This window comes from Calidris pugnax, unplaced genomic scaffold (genome assembly GCF_001431845.1).
Source record: "Calidris pugnax isolate Ruff unplaced genomic scaffold, ASM143184v1 scaffold18, whole genome shotgun sequence".
NCBI lineage: Eukaryota > Metazoa > Chordata > Aves > Charadriiformes > Scolopacidae > Calidris > Calidris pugnax.
In genome coordinates this window covers 72,019-91,806 of record NW_015090812.1, presented here as the reverse complement: position 1 = coordinate 91,806, position 19,788 = coordinate 72,019, and the positions used below count along the sequence as shown (strand labels likewise).

Sequence of the window (19,788 nt, the reverse complement as noted above, 5' to 3'; positions counted from 1 at the left end):
ATATTGAGGGCTCCAGACCTGCACATGTTTCGGTGTCTTATGTCCATACCACAGCCTTGCAAAAGGAGGGGGGAGCTGGGCACAAAGTGCTGGCACAAAGATATTTAACTGGGGCCAGGAGGTGGAGAAGCAGCAGCACATTTCCAGCCCAAGCGTCCCAGGCTTTCCAGGATCGATAGGATCAATACGACCCCTTAGTCTCAAATTAAATTGGGTGCCAGAAGCCACACTCTTTGACGCTGATCCACAAGGTGGTTGTAAAACATTCTCCATTTCACTTGGTTTATTAAGAGCCCTTTTAATAAATGCAAACCTCGCTTAAACAAATCTTGAAAAAATCAAGATGATCTTGCCAGGACCCCTTAGCCGTACTGTAAGTTTGTGTTTACACAACTGGTTTTGCAAAATGAACAAAAATGGAGATTCAGCTCTCATTTTATTCTGCTTTTCTGAGTCCCAGGGGGAGTGGATGGCAGACCTGAATGAATGGTTCCTAATGGTTTTATCTGCATTTAGAAATAATAATATCGACAGCGTGCCAAGAAAAAAATACAGCTATTTGCATGGACATGCCAGAAATGTACCCAGAAATGGGCTGGAAATTCACGGTATAAAAGTTTCACACAAAATTGTATGTTGCCTACAAGTTGTCACAGTAACGTTACCTTTCCCCTCGGAAAGGAGATGCCTTTTGATGTTATTGTTCGATAGCCAGAACCAAATTAAATTATTTCTGGTTATGGTTATGAACATTCCTGCAGGGAGACATGTTCTGAGCCTGCTCCAAAGTCTTTTTCAATTAATGGAAAGATGGGAATCGGTGCCAAAATAGGATCTAAATTATGTTCTTACTGAAAGAGTAGATCAGGGGAAAGGCAGACAGTCTGGGCTCTGTCATGTGCATCTCAAACCCTCTCTAACATTTACACACACTGTTTAGAGGACAGTCTGGGCTCTGTCATGTGCATCTCAAGCCCTCTCTAACATTTACACACGCAGATTCCTGTATCTCTTTTGCTATTATTTCAGTGCATTTAACTTCAGTTATTTTTCTTGTTAATTAGGCACAGTAATAGACTGACTACACAGAATCACAGAATGATATGGAGATCATCTCCTCCAACCCCCTGCCAGAGCAGGGTCACCCAGAGCAGGTTGCACAGGAACGTGTCCAGGCAGGTTTTGAATGTCTCTGGAGAAGGAGACCCCACACCCTCTCTGGGCACCCTGCTCCAGGGCTCTGCCATCCCCAAAGTAAAGAAGTTCCTCCTCATGTTGAGATGGAATTTCCTGGGTTCCAGCTTGTGCCCGTTGCCCCTTGTCCTGTCATCAGGCACCACTGAGAAGAGTCTGGCCCCATCCTCTTAACACCTCCCCGTTAGCTATTGCTCAGCGTTGGTACCACTGAGAAGAGTCTGGCCTCATCCTCTTAACACCTCCCCTTTAGCTATTGCTCAGCGTTGGTAAGATCCCCTCTCGGGCTGCTCTTCTCCAGCTGAACAGCCCCAGGTCCCTCAACCTTTCCTCATCAGAGAGGTGCTCCAGTCCCTTGATCATCTCTGTAGCCTCCACTGGACTCTCTCCAGTAGTTCCCTGTCGTTCTTGAACTGGGGGGCCCAGAACTGGACACAGTACACAGGAATATTTCAACCTATAAAACTGTTCCAAAGATATTTTTCAGCCCTTCAGTACAAAAATGGGGATCTAAGTAGCAAGACTCCCTGTATGTTGGCTCTTGGCTCCCCACCCCAGGAGCTGCAGGTGCCTGGGCTGCTCCAGGTGAGGAAAAGTGGCTCAGACCCCGGGCATTTGGGCAAGCTCAGGGGTCTCTGCGTGTCCACCAGCTCCAGCGATGGAGCTTTCTGTACTCACTGCGCTGTCACTGCACGACCATTCAGCCCTGTGCATTTTGTGTTTTCCACAACTTTGGGATAATTGGATAATTAAGAGTTGATGGGGGGGGCTGCTTGCCAGGGACCCTCTGGATGGGCTCCGAGATCCCAGGACTGGCTCAGTCTTTTGATCTGAAACAGCTGAAAGCAGGACGCTTTTGGACGTGTTGCAAAAGTCTCTGATTTGAACGTTTTACTAGATAATGGATGAGATAGTTTGGCTGGCTTGAGGAATTCCCAACAAGGGTTTTAATTACCTCTCCCCACTACCTTAAATGGTACTCGCTGTGCAGCTGGCATTATTATTCTAAATGCAGACAAATGGAGCTATATCAGGTGAGTAGTAATTTAAGTGTTAAATGCTAATCTGCATATTAAAACCAAAATACCATGTGAGACTGGCATTCTGCTGGTTTTGCGCTGGCTGAAAGCCATTTCAGGCACATTTTAATAAGTATTGTGCATTCTGCCTCACCAGGACATGCCTACGTGGAAAATGGATTTAATTAGGGTGGCTCCCAAGAAACCTGTTAACTTAATGAGGCTTCACGGCAGGGGCTGCAGCTTAATAGGAATAATAATTCCCTTTGACTGGAATAGCTCAGGTGATGAACTGGTGCCCAGGTCCCCGTCTGCCTCGTGCTGGTGCTTTCTTTTTCTTCCTTCAACTGTATCTTTCAGTTGTCTCACAAGCTGCAATAGATTCGTTTCATAAAAGTTTGTCAACCTGAATATAGGAAGATGTGAAACACGGAGTAATTGGAGCATGAAGCTCAGCAAAGACAAACCTAAGAAGGTTTTGAAGGGGAAGGAGGAAGGGCTTTGATTGTGTGTCCGTGCTAGAGGGCAGCAACTCACGAAGGAAACCCATAGTTGGTCCATGCTGTAGAGCTGGATGTTCTCTGAAGACAGGGTGAGAGCACACACCACCCTTCTGTTGGGCACAGGGAGACTGTTCGGGGATGCTTTAGTCCTCTCTTGTTTCCCAAAGCCTGTAGAAATATTTGCACTACCTCCACTCTCAATTAAAAACCAGATGGTTTTTAAGAACTTAAAAGAATGGCCAAAAAGGAGTGTGGGGGGAGCAGAAGGACGGCGTGAGCCTGTAAGAGGAGAGGGGTTATTCAGAAGGACATCCAGAACCATTTGAACTTTGCCTCCGTCACAATTTGAGTCCAACCCAAGCTTCAGATCAAGTTCATGTTTAATTAAGTGCATAAAAGATATCTGTGTGGGCCGCTAAGCACTTTTACAAATCCAGCCTGGAAAACACAGACAAACAAACTGCAGTGACCCTGTAGGAATAATAAAACATTCCCCGTTCTGCCAGAATCTGCTCAGACTTGGACTTTTGGTGGAATTTCACCATCTCCCTCGGAAACAACCAGTCCTGCAGCCCATGGAAATCTTTAAAGTTCCTCTCAGCAAGGTGCCCTGTGAAACCAGAGCCAGCTGGAGGGAGATGAGCGGCTGGTGTCCTGTCTGTCCCTCGCTGGGCACTGGTAGAACAGGGGCTCATCTTTCCAAAGTTAATCACTCGCTCCCTGGCTGTGTGTGGAGGGAGCACGACGTTAAATAGACCGGCTTCCCAACCTCTTCCGGATCCTTCTATATTTTATCCATGCTCTGCCTTTCCTTTCACCCATCATTGCTGTGTCCTTTGCACCAGCGTTTGCCACCCTCCCAATGACACACATAGTGTATAGTTGTGTCCTGGTTTGAGAGGGATGGGCTTTCCCATTAGCCCATTAATCCTATTAAAACCAAGTCCTCAGGATGTAAGGTTTTTTTAAGATAATGCTACAGCTTTTGTCTGTTTTCAGACTCTGAACCCCTTTCCTGATTTCCAGGGATAAAAACCAGGATGGTTCTCTCTCTTTCTTGCCATTTCCATGCATTTTCTCCCGTTTCCCAGGTGTTCTCCATTTCTTCTGCTCTAGTGTCCCTAATTGTCCGGCTCCTGCACCTAAAGCTAGCTAGAACATATGTTTTCTGTTGCGTGTGATGTTTGTTCCAGTGCCCTGGGTGGCCACACAAATGCTTTGGCCAGTGCTAGGAGATGTTGAGAACACAAAGCTGGAAATAAATAAGGGGATAAAACCGTCCTTTTTAGTGGCTCCCCACTTTTCTGTTGGATTAAGGAAACTATGGCACCAAAACCTAATGTACATATAAAAAATGGAGTCCATAATCCCACCAGAGCCTTTCTTCTGTAAGCTGTTTTAGAAATGATCTTTTCTGTGGACCTGCGTTAGACCATTACTTCGTTTCACCCCAAGCAAGAGCCACCTCTCAATATTCAGCTATTTCCTGGCCAGAAGTAGGTTTGGACTCACATGATACAGGGAGAATTCTGTGCTCTTACAGAAATGTTACTCAGCAAAATTAATTGCTCTGTCATTCTTAAGGTAATAAAACAGCGTTCAAGGTGGACTGCAGTAGTATTATCTGGATGTTTTATTCTTTTTAACACTTGTATTTGACCCAGGGATGTGTTTGACTCTGTGGGATACTTCATTCATTGTTGTTTGGCTTTTTTTCTGACCCAGATTACAAGGATTCCAAGGAAAAGAACAAAATGGAAATCCTGTATATCCTGGTGCCAAGTGTTACCATTCCCCTGGCCATAGCCTTGCTCTTCTTCTTCATCTGCATCTGCCGCAACAATCAGAAGTCTTCCTCCCCTCCTGTTCAAAGGCAGCCCAAGCACGTGAGAGGACAGAATGTGGAGATGTCCATGCTCAACGCCTACAAACCAAAGGTGATGCCTCCTTTCTCCTTCCACACTCGCTCTCTGTAAGGGCAGGGAGTGAAATGCTTTGATCAGCTCAGCGCTGAAATATTAAGCTGATTTGAACTGGTGCCTTTGGCTGTAATTTTTGGAAGGACTTTTTTTTTTATCAGCAGCGTAGCAAGTGTGCTGGGCCTGCGGAGGTAATTCCTGTGTGTCCGTGTAGCTGGATAAATAGGAGCTGGGGGTTTCTCGTAATAAACCCGTTACTGAAGCGTCTCCAAATTGCCTCATTTCGGTTAGAAAGTAGTGCAGATAAAGATGTGATTCAGCATTTTCTCAAGAGACATTTTTTTCACTGGTCCTCTGTAGCCGTGTGTCATCTTTGACTCAGCTGAAATCACTTTGGAAAGATTTGTTCCCTGTTTTTTTCAGACTTACTCGTTCTCTCCCTTAAAAAGAGAAATTACCAAACCAGAGCCTCAGAAACCTGCCTGTGGTTCTGGCCAGCACAGCTGATGCAAAGCGGCTGTTTGCTGCTGGTATTGTTTGCCTTCACCCTGGTCCCAGGTTCATGAAGTGTTTTTTAAAACCATTTAAGATTTAAGCATGATTAACCTTGAGCTCCTTATTTATTGGCCGGGCAGCTGGTTTGCAAACCTGTGTGGATCACCCCCTCCAGGGCTGTAACTGCCTCCTGCCACCTACAGGCAGAATAATGCCCTGGAAATGAGTTTTCACCTGGTTTTTCATGCCAATTCTCTTCCACAACTTGCAGGAGATTGTTCTTCTGAAGCATTTCAGAGTGAAAATTAGTATCTACCAGTAATTAGAATAGAAACTGTGTAGACTGTGGTATCATGCCTTTGGGTAAGCTGTTATTTTTGTTAGAAAATGACGTAGCAAAATGAATCCAAATTCTGATTGTGTTGGGTTGCAGCAATACCAGCTCTAACCCTCCAGTATCGCTGCCGTAGGTAAGATGCTCATCGCTCGGCATCAGGAAAGCTTATACTTCAGGAGCTGTGTTCTCCATCTCTGAGTAAATCCTGGAATAGTTTTCATCTTAAGTTCAATAACATAGCTAAGGGATACTGCTGTTGCTTGATCTTTAATGTCAAGTTGATAGAATTGGGTCATGAGGAGTTAATTGTGGCAGCCTGGAGAAAATTACTGATGGAGCTGTATCCCGGGGAGTGCAGGGATGGATGGATGGAGCTGTGCCACCCAGGCACCAGTCCCTCTTTCGGGTCTGACACAGACACAGCAAGAGGAAAATTCCAGCTCACCAAAAGAGGGGGATAAAAGTAAACCCTCCGTGTGGCTCTGCTGGAAAACGCAGCGCTGCTCTTCCCCGTTAGCAATACCAACTGCACACAGGGGTGTTTTTATCTCTAACCTGAGAATTCCTGTTTCAAATGGTGTTGTGGGCACTGGGTGCTGGTGTCGAGGTGCCAGCAGGGCTGTTGGGGGGGGTGTCTGCCCAGGGGGGTCAGTCAGACTTTGGTCTGTTGTTATATTTTACCTCCTCGGTCCCACACACGCTGCCCCCAGTGAATTTATCTCCATTTTCCTTTGAAGTTCTTCATTTCGACTTCCATGCAGAGCTTAGAGTAATGGTAAATTGTAATTTACCATTACTCTATGTAAAAAATACTCAATGGTAAATTGTAATTTACCATTATGGTAATGGTGTAAAACCATATAATTTAAGTGTCAAAACCACATCTTGCATCCAATCTCCATGGAATATTTTGTTAAATTTGCATTTGCTTCTTGGTTCCCGTTCTGCTAGATATGTGGGGGTACAACCCTGGCTAAATTTAAGATAATGGGAACATCAGCATCGTTTTAATGAGGTCGGAGTTTCCACTGCTGACACCTTAAGGGCTCAGCACAGGAGAGGAACTCGCCCAGAAACGTTTGCAAATATAGACCCCACTGTTTCCTTTTAATGTTCAAAGTCATCTGTTCCAAAAAAAAAAAACCCCAACTTTCCATATTATTTATGCTAATTCTGTATTTTCCCACTTGGAAACCTGGCTCGTCCTGTCTCAAATATTTTGATTGCCTTTCAAACATAATGGTAAAAGAAAGGAAGTAGAATCCTATTTTTAAATACTGTATCCAGTATTAATGTCAGCTTTGGGTAGAAACACGCTCCGGCTTCAAGCTCCGGCTGAGGTAGATGTGTGTTTGCTGGTGCAAATAAAAACGTTAGCCTTTCATCCAAAAGCCTGTTTCAGTTTTAAGGGATTTTAATTGCCTTCAGAAAAAATATCATAAACTAAGCTCGTCTTGTCATTCACCTAATGGAAGGAGCCGATAAAGAGATAGAGGCGCTGGGCTTCGCTCTCGCTGCTCTCCCTTTGTACTGGGTTTACTTTGGCGTGCTGCCTCCTATGTATTTTACACTGGAGGTAATTCCTGTGTGTCCGTGTAGCTGGATAAATAGGAGCTGGGGGTTTCTCGTAATAAACCCGTTACTGAAGCGTCTCCAAATTGCCTCATTTCGGTTAGAAAGTAGTGCAGATAAAGATGTGATTCAGCATTTTCTCAAGAGACATTTTTTTCACTGGTCCTCTGTAGCCGTGTGTCATCTTTGACTCAGCTGAAATCACTTTGGAAAGATTTGTTCCCTGTTTTTTTCAGACTTACTCGTTCTCTCCCTTAAAAAGAGAAATTACCAAACCAGAGCCTCAGAAACCTGCCTGTGGTTCTGGCCAGCACAGCTGATGCAAAGCGGCTGTTTGCTGCTGGTATTGTTTGCCTTCACCCTGGTCCCAGGTTCATGAGGTGTTTTTTAAAGCCATTTAAGATTTAAGCATGATTAACCTTGAGCTCCTTATTTATTGGCCGGGCAGCTGGTTTGCAAACCTGTGTGGATCACCCCCTCCAGGGCTGTAACTGCCTCCTGCCACCTACAGGCAGAATAATGCCCTGGAAATGAGTTTTCACCTGGTTTTTCATGCCAATTCTCTTCCACAACTTGCAGGAGATTGTTCTTCTGAAGCATTTCAGAGTGAAAATTAGTATCTACCAGTAATTAGAATAGAAACTGTGTAGACTGTGGTATCATGCCTTTGGGTAAGCTGTTATTTTTGTTAGAAAATGACGTAGCAAAATGAATCCAAATTCTGATTGTGTTGGGTTGCAGCAATACCAGCTCTAACCCTCCAGTATCGCTGCCGTAGGTAAGATGCTCATCGCTCGGCATCAGGAAAGCTTATACTTCAGGAGCTGTGTTCTCCATCTCTGAGTAAATCCTGGAATAGTTTTCATCTTAAGTTCAATAACATAGCTAAGGGATACTGCTGTTGCTTGATCTTTAATGTCAAGTTGATAGAATTGGGTCATGAGGAGTTAATTGTGGCAGCCTGGAGAAAATTACTGATGGAGCTGTATCCCGGGGAGTGCAGGGATGGATGGATGGAGCTGTGCCACCCAGGCACCAGTCCCTCTTTCGGGTCAGACACAGACACAGCAAGAGGAAAATTCCAGCTCACCAAAAGAGCAGGAGACTCACTTTTAAGTCAGGGATAAAAGTAAACCCTCCGTGTGGCTCTGCTGGAAAACGCAGCGCTGCTCTTCCCCGTTAGCAATACCAACTGCACACAGGGGTGTTTTTATCTCTAACCTGAGAATTCCTGTTTCAAATGGTGTTGTGGGCACTGGGTGCTGGTGTCGAGGTGCCAGCAGGGCTGTTGGGGGGGGTGTCTGCCCAGGGGGGTCAGTCAGACTTTGGTCTGTTGTTATATTTTACCTCCTCGGTCCCACACACGCTGCCCCCAGTGAATTTATCTCCATTTTCCTTTGAAGTTCTTCATTTCGACTTCCATGCAGAGCTTAGAGTAATGGTAAATTGTAATTTACCATTACTCTATGTAAAAAATACTCAATGGTAAATTGTAATTTACCATTATGGTAATGGTGTAAAACCATATAATTTAAGTGTCAAAACCACATCTTGCATCCAATCTCCATGGAATATTTTGTTAAATTTGCATTTGCTTCTTGGTTCCCGTTCTGCTAGATATGTGGGGGTACAACCCTGGCTAAATTTAAGATAATGGGAACATCAGCATCGTTTTAATGAGGTCGGAGTTTCCACTGCTGACACCTTAAGGGCTCAGCACAGGAGAGGAACTCGCCCAGAAACGTTTGCAAATATAGACCCCACTGTTTCCTTTTAATGTTCAAAGTCATCTGTTCCAAAAAAAAAAAACCCCAACTTTCCATATTATTTATGCTAATTCTGTATTTTCCCACTTGGAAACCTGGCTCGTCCTGTCTCAAATATTTTGATTGCCTTTCAAACATAATGGTAAAAGAAAGGAAGTAGAATCCTATTTTTAAATACTGTATCCAGTATTAATGTCAGCTTTGGGTAGAAACACGCTCCGGCTTCAAGCTCCGGCTGAGGTAGATGTGTGTTTGCTGGTGCAAATAAAAACGTTAGCCTTTCATCCAAAAGCCTGTTTCAGTTTTAAGGGATTTTAATTGCCTTCAGAAAAAATATCATAAACTAAGCTCGTCTTGTCATTCACCTAATGGAAGGAGCCGATAAAGAGATAGAGGCGCTGGGCTTCGCTCTCGCTGCTCTCCCTTTGTACTGGGTTTACTTTGGCGTGCTGCCTCCTATGTATTTTACACTTCTTTACATTTTGTACACCCATGTATGACAAATACTTGTCAAACAAAAACTAAGCAGATTTATAACCGCTTAACTTGAAATGAGCCCTTCCTGCCAAAACTTTATGACTTCATTTTCTTTCATAGTTTTCCACTATGTTGGTTCAAACAGACAAACCCAGCCTCAGGTCAGACAGAGGTCATTTCACTTTCATTACTAAAATATAATTTACAATATGCCAGACCTAAACAAGTTTTAGCCTAAAGGATTTGTATAATATAAACCATCTGTTCCTCAACAATATAGCTAATTTCCTGCCATCACCATACAGTCTACTGGCTGCCTGCTTAAATGGCATTATTATTATTATTATTATTATTATTATTATTATTATTATTATTATTATTGCGGTATTTCTCTAAAAGTCATAAGTGGTCAATGCGATTAGAATTCATTCATTCTAAAATGTCATTTTTTAAATGATTTTCTAAAATGTCGATTTTTTTTCCTACATTGCCACTGTAAAGCTGCCGTTACATTATTTCAGGAATGTAAAATACTAATGTTTACACTAATTCACAAAACATAGATCCCACACTCATTAGCCTTAAATTACTACCTGTGGCTCTGCTGAGGAGCCTGAATGAGTGGGTTGGGGTGTAGGTGTTACAAGCACATGTGGAAGTTAAGTTGTGTTATTTTCAGATATTCTTTATGGCCTACAAGTGAGTATGAGCACCCAGAATAACAAGAGTTTTTTTAAAAGTTTGCCTTTCTTCTTTGACCACTGTCTCCTTTTTTTCTGGCTGACTCTTTCCTACATGTTTCAGGACTGAAGGCTGAGTCAAGTGTGAGCAGAAATAGTCTGTACTGTACGTTGAAGGGTTAATAGCAAAGTCGAGGAAAAAATGGCTACAAGAACATAGTTTTAAAGAGAGAGTTTTCTGGCCCAAAAAAACACTTCAGCATGTACTTACTTAAAGTATGTGAATTGCCTCAATTCCTGAAATTATTCCATTTTCAGTATATAAATGCCCGAATATATACATGCCCTTGCTGAAAAGCTGATGGTTCCTGTATATGTTTAGATCTAATGCTTACTGTTGCTGCTGATCTTGTTTAGAGGATAAAGAGTAATTCTAAATTTAGTTTTGGAGTGGGGTGCACGGAGATTATTAGGGTGCACTCAGCCCTGAGTCGCCGATGTTGGGGTGCTGGTGCTGTTGGGGTGCTGGTGTCCCTCAGCTCCATGATCCAGGAGCTCCTGTGTCCATCTGCTTGGCTGATGTCCTGGGCGAAAAAGATTTTTATCTTAAAAATACATTTTCAGGCCTATTTTGTTGACGTGTTTTTGGTGTCCTTCCTTTGACAGAGTAAGGCTAAGGAATTACCTCTGTCTGCTGTTCGTTTCATGGAAGAACTGGGGGAATGTGCTTTCGGCAAGATCTACAAGGGACACCTCTACCTTCCGGGCATGGACCACGCTCAGCTCGTCGCCATCAAGACGCTAAAAGACTTTAACAACCCCCAGCAGTGGGCAGAGTTCCAGCAAGAAGCCTCCCTCATGGCCGAGCTCCACCACCCCAACATCGTTTGCCTCTTAGGTGTCGTGACCCAGGAGCAACCCATCTGCATGCTCTTCGAGTACATGAACCAAGGAGACCTCCACGAGTTCCTCATCATGCGCTCGCCCCATTCGGATGTCGGGTGCAGCAGCGATGAGGACGGGACTGTAAAATCCAGCCTGGACCACGGGGATTTCCTCCACATCGCCGTCCAGATCGCGGCGGGGATGGAGTACTTGTCCAGTCATTTTTTTGTCCACAAAGATCTCGCCGCTCGCAACATTTTAATTGGAGAACAGCTTCATGTGAAGATCTCTGACCTTGGACTCTCGAGAGAAATCTACTCGGCAGATTATTACAGAGTTCAGAACAAGTCTCTCTTGCCCATCCGCTGGATGCCACCGGAGGCCATTATGTACGGCAAGTTCTCTTCCGATTCAGATATTTGGTCATTTGGAGTTGTTTTATGGGAAATATTCAGCTTCGGGCTTCAGCCGTATTACGGATTTAGCAATCAAGAAGTCATAGAGATGATCAGGAAAAGACAACTGCTGCCGTGCTCTGAAGACTGTCCTCCCAGGATGTACAGCCTGATGACAGAGTGTTGGCACGACCTGCCCTCCCGCCGGCCACGATTTAAGGAAATCCACGCCCGGCTGCGCTCCTGGGAGGGTCTCTCAAGTCACACCAGTTCTACCACCCCCTCCGGTGGGAATGCCACCACTCAAACGACTTCCCTCAGCGCCAGTCCCGTTAGTAACCTCAGCAATCCCAGGTACCCCAACTACATGTTTCCGGCACAAGGTATACCCCAAGGCCAAATCGCCGGCTTCATCGGGCCACCAATACCTCAAAACCAGAGATATATCCCCATCAATGGGTACCCGATTCCACCGGGATACGCTGCTTTCCCAGCTGCCCACTACCAACCGCAAGGTCCACCCAGGGTGATCCAGCACTGTCCTCCACCAAAGAGTCGTTCTCCCAGCAGCGCCAGCGGATCCACCAGCACGGGTCACGTCACCAGTTTGCCGTCTTCGGGATCCAACCAGGAAGCCAATATTCCCTTGCTATCCCACGTGTCGATTCCTAATCATCCAGGGGGGATTGGTATCACAGTTTTTGGAAATAAAACTCAAAAACCGTACAAAATTGACTCAAAGCAGTCTTCCCTACTAGGCGACTCCAGCATCCATGGACAAAATGAATCTATGATTTCAGCTGAATTGTAAATAAGCGAGGCCTTTGTAAATATAACTATTTACGATACAAACTAGGAAAGTCGTAGCAAAGATTTATATTCAAATATTTTATTAAAGATTCTCCTGGTTGCTTTAACAGACGTTGCAGCAAGTATCTTCTGTGAAGTTTAACTGCTTAACAGGATGGGCAGAACTCAACCAGACAAAGATCATTGTGGTATGAACAACTCAGCTTTGTCAATGGACGCGTTGTTTCTAATTAAGTGCCACCGACAATTCAAAAAAGTGGAAAAAGGGGAAGTGGGATTTTTTTTTTTTTTTTTTTTCAAAGAAAAACATTTTCTCGTAGGCTTTTTCACAGCTTTTTAAACCTCTGATGTGGTTTAAATCATGGAAACTTTTTTTGTACTGAAAGCATATTTTAATATTTGTCTCTTTTTTTAGGAGATGCAAATATTCGGAGATCTACTGGTTGTGCAATTTTGGATCCAATAGCTAGTTAAAATATTTGTAAATTTTGCAGTCAAGGATTATGTTTCAAATATGTGATCTGAGAGCTGAATAAATTACTTCAGGTAGGATTTTGGTCTTTCGTTAAGTTGGGAGTCTGAGTTTAGACCAAAAAAAGTCATTTATTTGACAGCACAATAGCTTGAGTTACCAACTCACAGTCTACAAACGTCATCTGCTATTGGCTGCTAAAGGTGGCTGGAGTTCTAAGAAATTGCCTTAAAGGAAATGAAATTAAAGGGTTTTAATTTCAGAACCTTGAATCAACTTACTCAAAGATAACATTTCATAATCTAGTAGTTAAAGCAGAAATTCTATATCCTTTTGTTGCTATGCAACTGTTTAGTGGAAAGGCTCCAAACCACAATTTTATATATGACAATCAATTTTCCCAGGAATATTTATTGTTTCAGATCAATGAGTAATTTCAGTGACTATGACTCCAGTAGCCCTGAAAAAAGGGAAATTCACTTTCTCCAGTAGCCCTGAAAAAAGGGAAATTCACGTTCCACCATCAGGCAGCAAATCCATTGATAGCAGTTTTTGCTTATCAAGTCTAATAATGTGAATTAGTGTTGACTTTCGACTTAGAACCTAAGACATTTGTATAATTACTAAAAATTCATTCAGGTATAAGCAATCTAGATTATTCATTTGAAACCACTTTAATGAGTTACAGAAGTGCTGTGTACATGACAGTTTTTTTTCACAGACTCTCTTTTGTACTGAATAGTATTTTTTATTGTACACGGAACGAAAACAATCTTTTGCTCAGTTGACAATGTTGTATAATATGACTTTATTTTTTATCTTTTTGCACAGAAGTGTGATAATGTTTTGTACAGCAGAAGTGAAAATACATCTCTGCATTTTATATCTCGGGCTGTTTCTTTTTTATTTTTAACCTGATGTAGATGTTCTTGAAATATATTATGGTGATACTCAGCCACTACCTTATACAAATATTTTTCTTTGTTTTCACTGCATGCGTTTAATCACTGTATTACTTGATGATTGATTTATTAATTATGGGCATTTCAATTAGGCAAGCATGAAAATGTAATAACAAAGGCTATTTTATAATTAAGATATGTGCATTTTTGTATTTCACATGCCAGAGATGATATTAAACACTGATTATTTTATGCTGCTGTTTATTAAAACATTGTTTTAACGTAAACATACCGGCATTTCCTCCATCTTGGCCTGAGATATTTGAAAAATTTCGGGTTTAAGAGAGCTGAAATCCCTACTGGGAGTAGGGATCCTGCTGAAATGGGACATGAGAGTTTTGCAAATCAGATTTGCAGACAGACTGCTGAGGGGTAGCTTACGGAGGCTTAAACGAATATTTGACTGTGCAAATATTTGCAGGACACACCAAAGAAACGGGATGCCGTAACCGCCCCGGGAGAGCGATGGTGCAGTCTTGGCTGTGATCCTCGTGGGTGCTGCTCAGCTCCGCACCGAGGGCTGGCATCGCCCTTTCCACCCCTCACTTAACTTCTATGTCCTGCTGCATCATCTGAGCTTCTGTGGTACCTTCTGTTGCTGCGGCATCCGGAGCTGCAGGCTTGAAACTCTGCTTGCAAGTTAAGAACGGTCAGTAATTATATAGTAAGGACTTGGTTGGACTCGATGATCCCAAGGGTCTTTTCCAACGTAAATGATTCTATGGTTCTATGACTTTTGTGATTTCTGAGGTACTTTATGATCCTGAGATGTCAGCTTCCATCTGGCTTGAATTTGCATCTGGGTCAGTAATGAAAATACGTTACGTTAGCTAAAATTTAGTTTTGGCTAAAGATGCAGACAATAATTACATCTTATTAACTTCTGTGTTTGCGTCGGGATACCAGAGCCAAATGCAAAAAAATTACTTTTGGGCAGAGGTGTTTTACAGGACCAGATGAGATGTTTTTCTCTGAGCCATGGCTGTTCCCATAACCAGAGGTGAGGGAATTGCTCTTTCTCCCTTACGAGCACACACAGCTTTGCGGCGCTCACTGGGCATCTTGTTCAATAGACAGTAATTCTGTTGTCGTCCTTGATCCATCTTTTCTCTCATCTACCCCTGCCTACTTTTTCAAGTGGTTGCATCAGCGCAAACAATCCTTTTGCATCTTGAGCATCAAATGCACTGAGGAGGAAGAAGCCTTTTTTTTCTACCTATTTTTCCTATGGGATTTCTTCGCTTGTGCCATTAAGGGCTTGAAATTTCAACAGTGCCAGTTTAAAGACAGTCTGCTGTATCGTAGGTGTCTGGTTTCAGAAACAGAGGAAGCTCTATGCAGGCAAACAAGTCTTAGGTTATGCTGTTATGGAAAAATCTTTGGTAAAGAACGTGCTGTAAATGAAATTAATGGAGAAATAAGAACCTTTGCGCCATAGTTGACACACCGACATTTGTGCAAAAACATGACTGAAAAAGATATTGAGATATGATCAGTATATGAGATATGGTCAATGATTTCAAAGTATTTGCTTATCACTGTTAAGCAACAGCCTTCACTGAGTGAACGTGTGAAGCAAATGGAAGTATCTCCAGGAGGCTTTTCATCGGCACAGGCTGGAAAAGACAGGACTGGAACCAGCTCAAGAGTCGTCAGGAACGATGGGCTCTGCCGGCTGGGGATGGCAAGTGATGTGTGTCCTCTCGGGTCAAGTTGGAACATGTTGGGCATCGTGCCATAGCTCAGTTCAGTTCTGTAAAGATGAACCCCACTCGGGTCAAACTGCCCTCACATCAGCACCCTGCACACCGGCTCTGCCACCGCTCGCAGGTAAGCTTAGCTGTGAATTTGCATTCTTGGCTTTAATCACCCTGATGGGAAAGCAGTAACTTAATACTTCATGGAGCACCAGTGGGAATCATAAAATAGTCCCTCGCACACACTTTGTGGGTTTATGTCAAAAACCCAGGAGCTGCCGTGCAAGCCGACTCACAGCTCAGCTTAGGGTTTTTCCTTTATTTCAAAGTCAGCTGGGTTCTTACAGTTAAAATATTTTTAGACTCACAGATGTAAAGCAGCACTGAACAACGCACCTGAAGACTCCTGCAAAGAACCTCTTCCTGCCCTTCTCTCCCTCTCACAGCGGATGAAGTTTGTGAACTGTGAGGCTGAAATCAGAGTCTGGCTCACAACCGATGCGTGGGGAACAAACGCTAACGCAGAGAGGCAGGAATTCATCAGGGAGAGATTAGAGGGGTGGGGGGAAAAAATCTTCTAAAACCCAATTAGATAATGTGGAAAATAAACGTTGCCAGAAATTAAGGAATTACTCCTCAGGTGGGACTGCAGACTGATACAGATGAAAGCCATTTTTGTGGCAAACGAAGAGGGAATTCTCCAGATTCCTAATGGTACATGCTAGAATCATCATCCCTTCTTCCTTCAAAGAGAGAGGACAGCCAAGGCTGTGGAAATGCAGTAATGGATTGAGAAGCTCTAGAGGTTTGGAAATAAAACTCTGAATAAACACTGTTTAGTAAGCCCTCAATCTGGAGAATCTCATTCCCTCCAGGTTAGCTTATATTTCTGTAAGAGAGAATAAATATTTGCTGATTAAAAGACCAAAATGCAGAGTCTGCAATGGAGATTTTGTATCCTTTGTTCCCACAGAGGAGTGATTATAGCGGGTTTCTGCATTCTCTGGATTGAAAGCAGAAGGTAAAGCAGAGAACTACTTGTGCAGAAATTCAGGCTGGAAAACTCAGAAATACCAGAATATGTTTATCCAGAGCATGAGAAATGGTCAAAAAGGAATCTATGGTTTCCTTTGCACGACTAAGGGTATCCAAGAAGGTCGCAGGCTTGGAAATACTCTATTACATTTGCTTGTTGTTCTGTTCTGTAACCTACAATCACCAGGAGAACTTTAAAATGTCCACCTAACTCAAAACACTCCTGACGGTAAGGGCAGGCGATACGAAAACTCTCTCAAGTACAAACACATGCCGTTCCTTGTGGACCCAATTCTATGGAATAAGTACCTTCAGCATCTACTGGCTCTAGTTACTGCATTTTTGCCTCGTTGGCAGGATTCACTCTTCTCAGTATGGCTGAGCGTTGTCTCCTCACGAAGTGGAGTTGTTTGAGCAAGTAGGGAGATACATATATTTTTTGTCAAAAAAAGTCTTCTCATTGTTCTTCATGGCTTCCAGTAAAACACACAGAACTCCACAGGGGTCTTTGTGCTGATTTTAGCGGTGCCTGAATCAGGCTTTCTACTTTCTGGAGGGTTCTGAGGAGTTTTAATGAGCTTGATAAAACCCTGGACTTGCAGCCTGTACCTGTGAGGAATTTGATCTTGCAGTACAAGTTCACAACGGGTTCTGGTGTCTGCACAGCGTGTGTCACAAAGTACCAAGCCAGCAAAAAGAGACATGTTAACACATTGGTTCAAAAGAATAATTTTGTTCAAGAACTGTCTTTTGTTCCGGAGTACTACAATAAACTAAAAAATAGGTGAGTTTTTTATTTGCTGGAAAAAAGACAGCATCTTTATGTCATAGTATTTTAACCAGTATTTCTTTAGAATATCAATAATTCCTTCTGTGATCAGGGAATGGAATGAGCAGCCACGCTAAGCTGAGTTTCACCACCTCTGGTTCTGCTGGAGAACCTCAGTGGAAAAAGGAGGAAACTGGGTGAAGCTGGTGGTGAACAAACCTCTTGTGGAGAGGAAGCTCTAGCTGCGTTTCGAATGAGCACCTCCTTTGTGTCCGTAAGATCTACGTACCAATTCCTCAGTTCCCCTCCCCAGGTATCACCGTGTCTTCATGGTATGTGACCTTGCACCTTCGCACCAGACATTTATTTTGCTTGAGACAGAGCCAGCACATTTATTCCAGCGAAAAGACGGTAGCCAAACACTTCTGGGCTGTTAAGACTTGCAAAGCGTGGCTAAACCCAGGAGGTCTAAGGGTGCTGGGACCAATCTTAAAGCATGTAGTCACTCAAACCACATCCTTGAGTTCTGGGAGAGCATGCTTTCTTTTGGCTGCATCTTCAATGGTGATGGGGTTCTTTTTGGGGCCCCACGTCTGCTCTCTCCACGGGCCTGAAAGCCTCTCTCAAAGATGTGACGTTCATGGAATCCGAGAAGCAATTTTTATCTTGCTATGGGCTATCTTTTATAGGAGGAGAGAATATTGCCCCCAAGTCAGTCACTCTCTAGCCCATCATATTTCTTCCTGTTTGATCTCTCAGAGATTAAAGTTCAGTATATTTCAGGACAGTTATATTGCTGAGGTAATATAAAATTATTAAAAACAGAGAGAGAGACAATATTGTGACTACACATCAAAAGCTCTTTAAGACAAAGGAGGGAAAATTGACTTGAAACTGGAATTATTAGAAGCATCTGTGGTGTCCTCTATTTTCCGTTTAACAGTGCAACACATTTTGGAATGGTGTCTGACTGTTTCAAACTGGGCACCTGGTACTGCCTTAATTTTCTGATTTGTACCCTAAACCCCATGGTTTATCTGCTCCTGCAGAGGTGAGCAGCAACTGGTGGTTAATGGGTTTTGAGCTTAAGACATACAGGAACATTTTCCAAAGCTGCAACCTATAGCCTGGATGGAGAAGAAGCTGGGTTGCGTTTGCTCATCCGAGGAATTTAAAACAAACCAGAAATATCTACAAGATTTGTAAGAAGTGCATGAGTTTTGAAACCACAACTGGTGCTCAGAGTGCGATGTGCAGATGTTTGTTTAGATTTGTGGGTACACGTATCTATACACACCCAAATGTTTTCAGTAGGTGTTTCCATAGTTTAAAAAAAAAATCCAATAATATTTTGAAACGGTACCTAACAGGAGGTAGGATAACTTTTATTTCCAGTCATCCTCAGTGTAAACACAAATGAGCTGATTTGGGTGGACCCCGGGCTGTGGAAGGCAGAAATAGGGCCTCTATGGTGGGGTCTGTAATGGCCAGGTCCCTAGAGAAGGAGCAGTGCCAGGTTTTTGTGGTTTGAGGAACCCACAACAGCTAATTGTCGTTTAGACAATTATTCTCTCACCCAATTACCCTTCCTCACTCAGGGAGGGGAATCAGGAAAAAACAAGGAAACCCAAGGGTTGAAATAGAAGCAGATTTAATAGAATAAGACTAGATAATTAACATTAATAACAGGAAAGAGGCAATATTGATCCTGATACCGATATAAAACCCCCCCAGGACTGTCCCCAGCCCATTCCCCAGCAGAAGCCGTGCCCTCCCCGCAGGGACAGCCAGTGTGGGACCCTGCGAGCGCTGCGGCTTTGGGAGGGAGGGAAGGGCTCAGGGCTCCGGGGCAGGGGGTCCTCAGGGTCCCAGCCATCCAGGGAGAGAGAGAAAGAGAAAACTCCTCAGCAAACTTTCTAATTTCTCTGGACGATGCCGTTCATGGTATGAAATAACCCTGTTGGCAGCTTGGGGCAAGTGCCCGGGTCTCGCTCCTCCTCATCCCCACACTTGATGACCTCAAAAACACTGAAACCTTGAAACACACACCCCAGAGCTGGCTGTAAAGTAAATATTTTCACAATTTCAGACACTGGAGTCTTCCAAAGATGCAGTTTTCCCAGGCATTAAAAGAGCAATGAGTCTCTCACCTCAACGCAGCTGTGAGTGGGGAATTCAGCCACCTGCCAGATGAGGAGCCAGGTGGCCAGAGCCATCATTAGGATAACGAGCAAAACATTGCACCCTGGGAAAAAACACCCATTAGTGTGAGCTCACCTGCCTTCACACACATTTTAAGGGCAGAAGAGGCAGAAAAATGCAAGTGACTTCCTAAGGGCAGGTTGAGGCAGGGAGTCTCCTGAACAGGGCTGTCCAGGACATGGCCGGCGGGGCCTGTGTGGCTGGAGACGTGCTTTGTTTGGATCCAACAAGGCGTGTGTTACCTTGCAGGTGAGACAGATGGGAGGAGATGGGATGGAGGGCTGTTGGGGGTTGGAAATGAAGGTGGGGAACCGCCACAACCAGGTCTGGAAGTGAGGGCTCCTTGTCCTGGAGAGAGGGATGTCGCTGGGCCCAGTCACAGGGGACATGGCGACCATGGTGGCCCACTCAGCAGTCACCTCAGGGAGGCCGCCCTGCAAGGAGGCTGCCATGGGGATTTTGACTGATTTACCCCACACAGCCCTCATACAGGGCTTCTCCTCCCCAGTGCCATCTCCCCAGGCCTTTCCTGAGCTCTCCATAACTGGCCTCCTGAGAGGATAGCACAGTACTTCCCAGTCAAGGCCTGCATTTCCTCC

The 19,788-nt window shown here is 43.9% G+C and overlaps 1 protein-coding gene across 1 annotated transcript in view; it reads left to right on the top strand.

Annotated features, from left to right (window-relative positions):
• The window catches only part of ROR1 (receptor tyrosine kinase-like orphan receptor 1), a 61,099-nt gene extending 48,092 nt beyond the window's left edge, over window positions 1-13,007 (top strand). Inside the window, exons 7-8 of the mRNA XM_014938893.1 lie at window positions 4,442-4,653; window positions 10,629-13,007. Coding sequence (XP_014794379.1) covers window positions 4,442-4,653; window positions 10,629-12,053 — 1,637 coding nt within the window. The 3' untranslated portion in view covers window positions 12,054-13,007. The remainder of the gene's footprint in view (window positions 1-4,441; window positions 4,654-10,628) is intronic.
• Window positions 13,008-19,788: the final 6,781 nt, after the last annotated feature.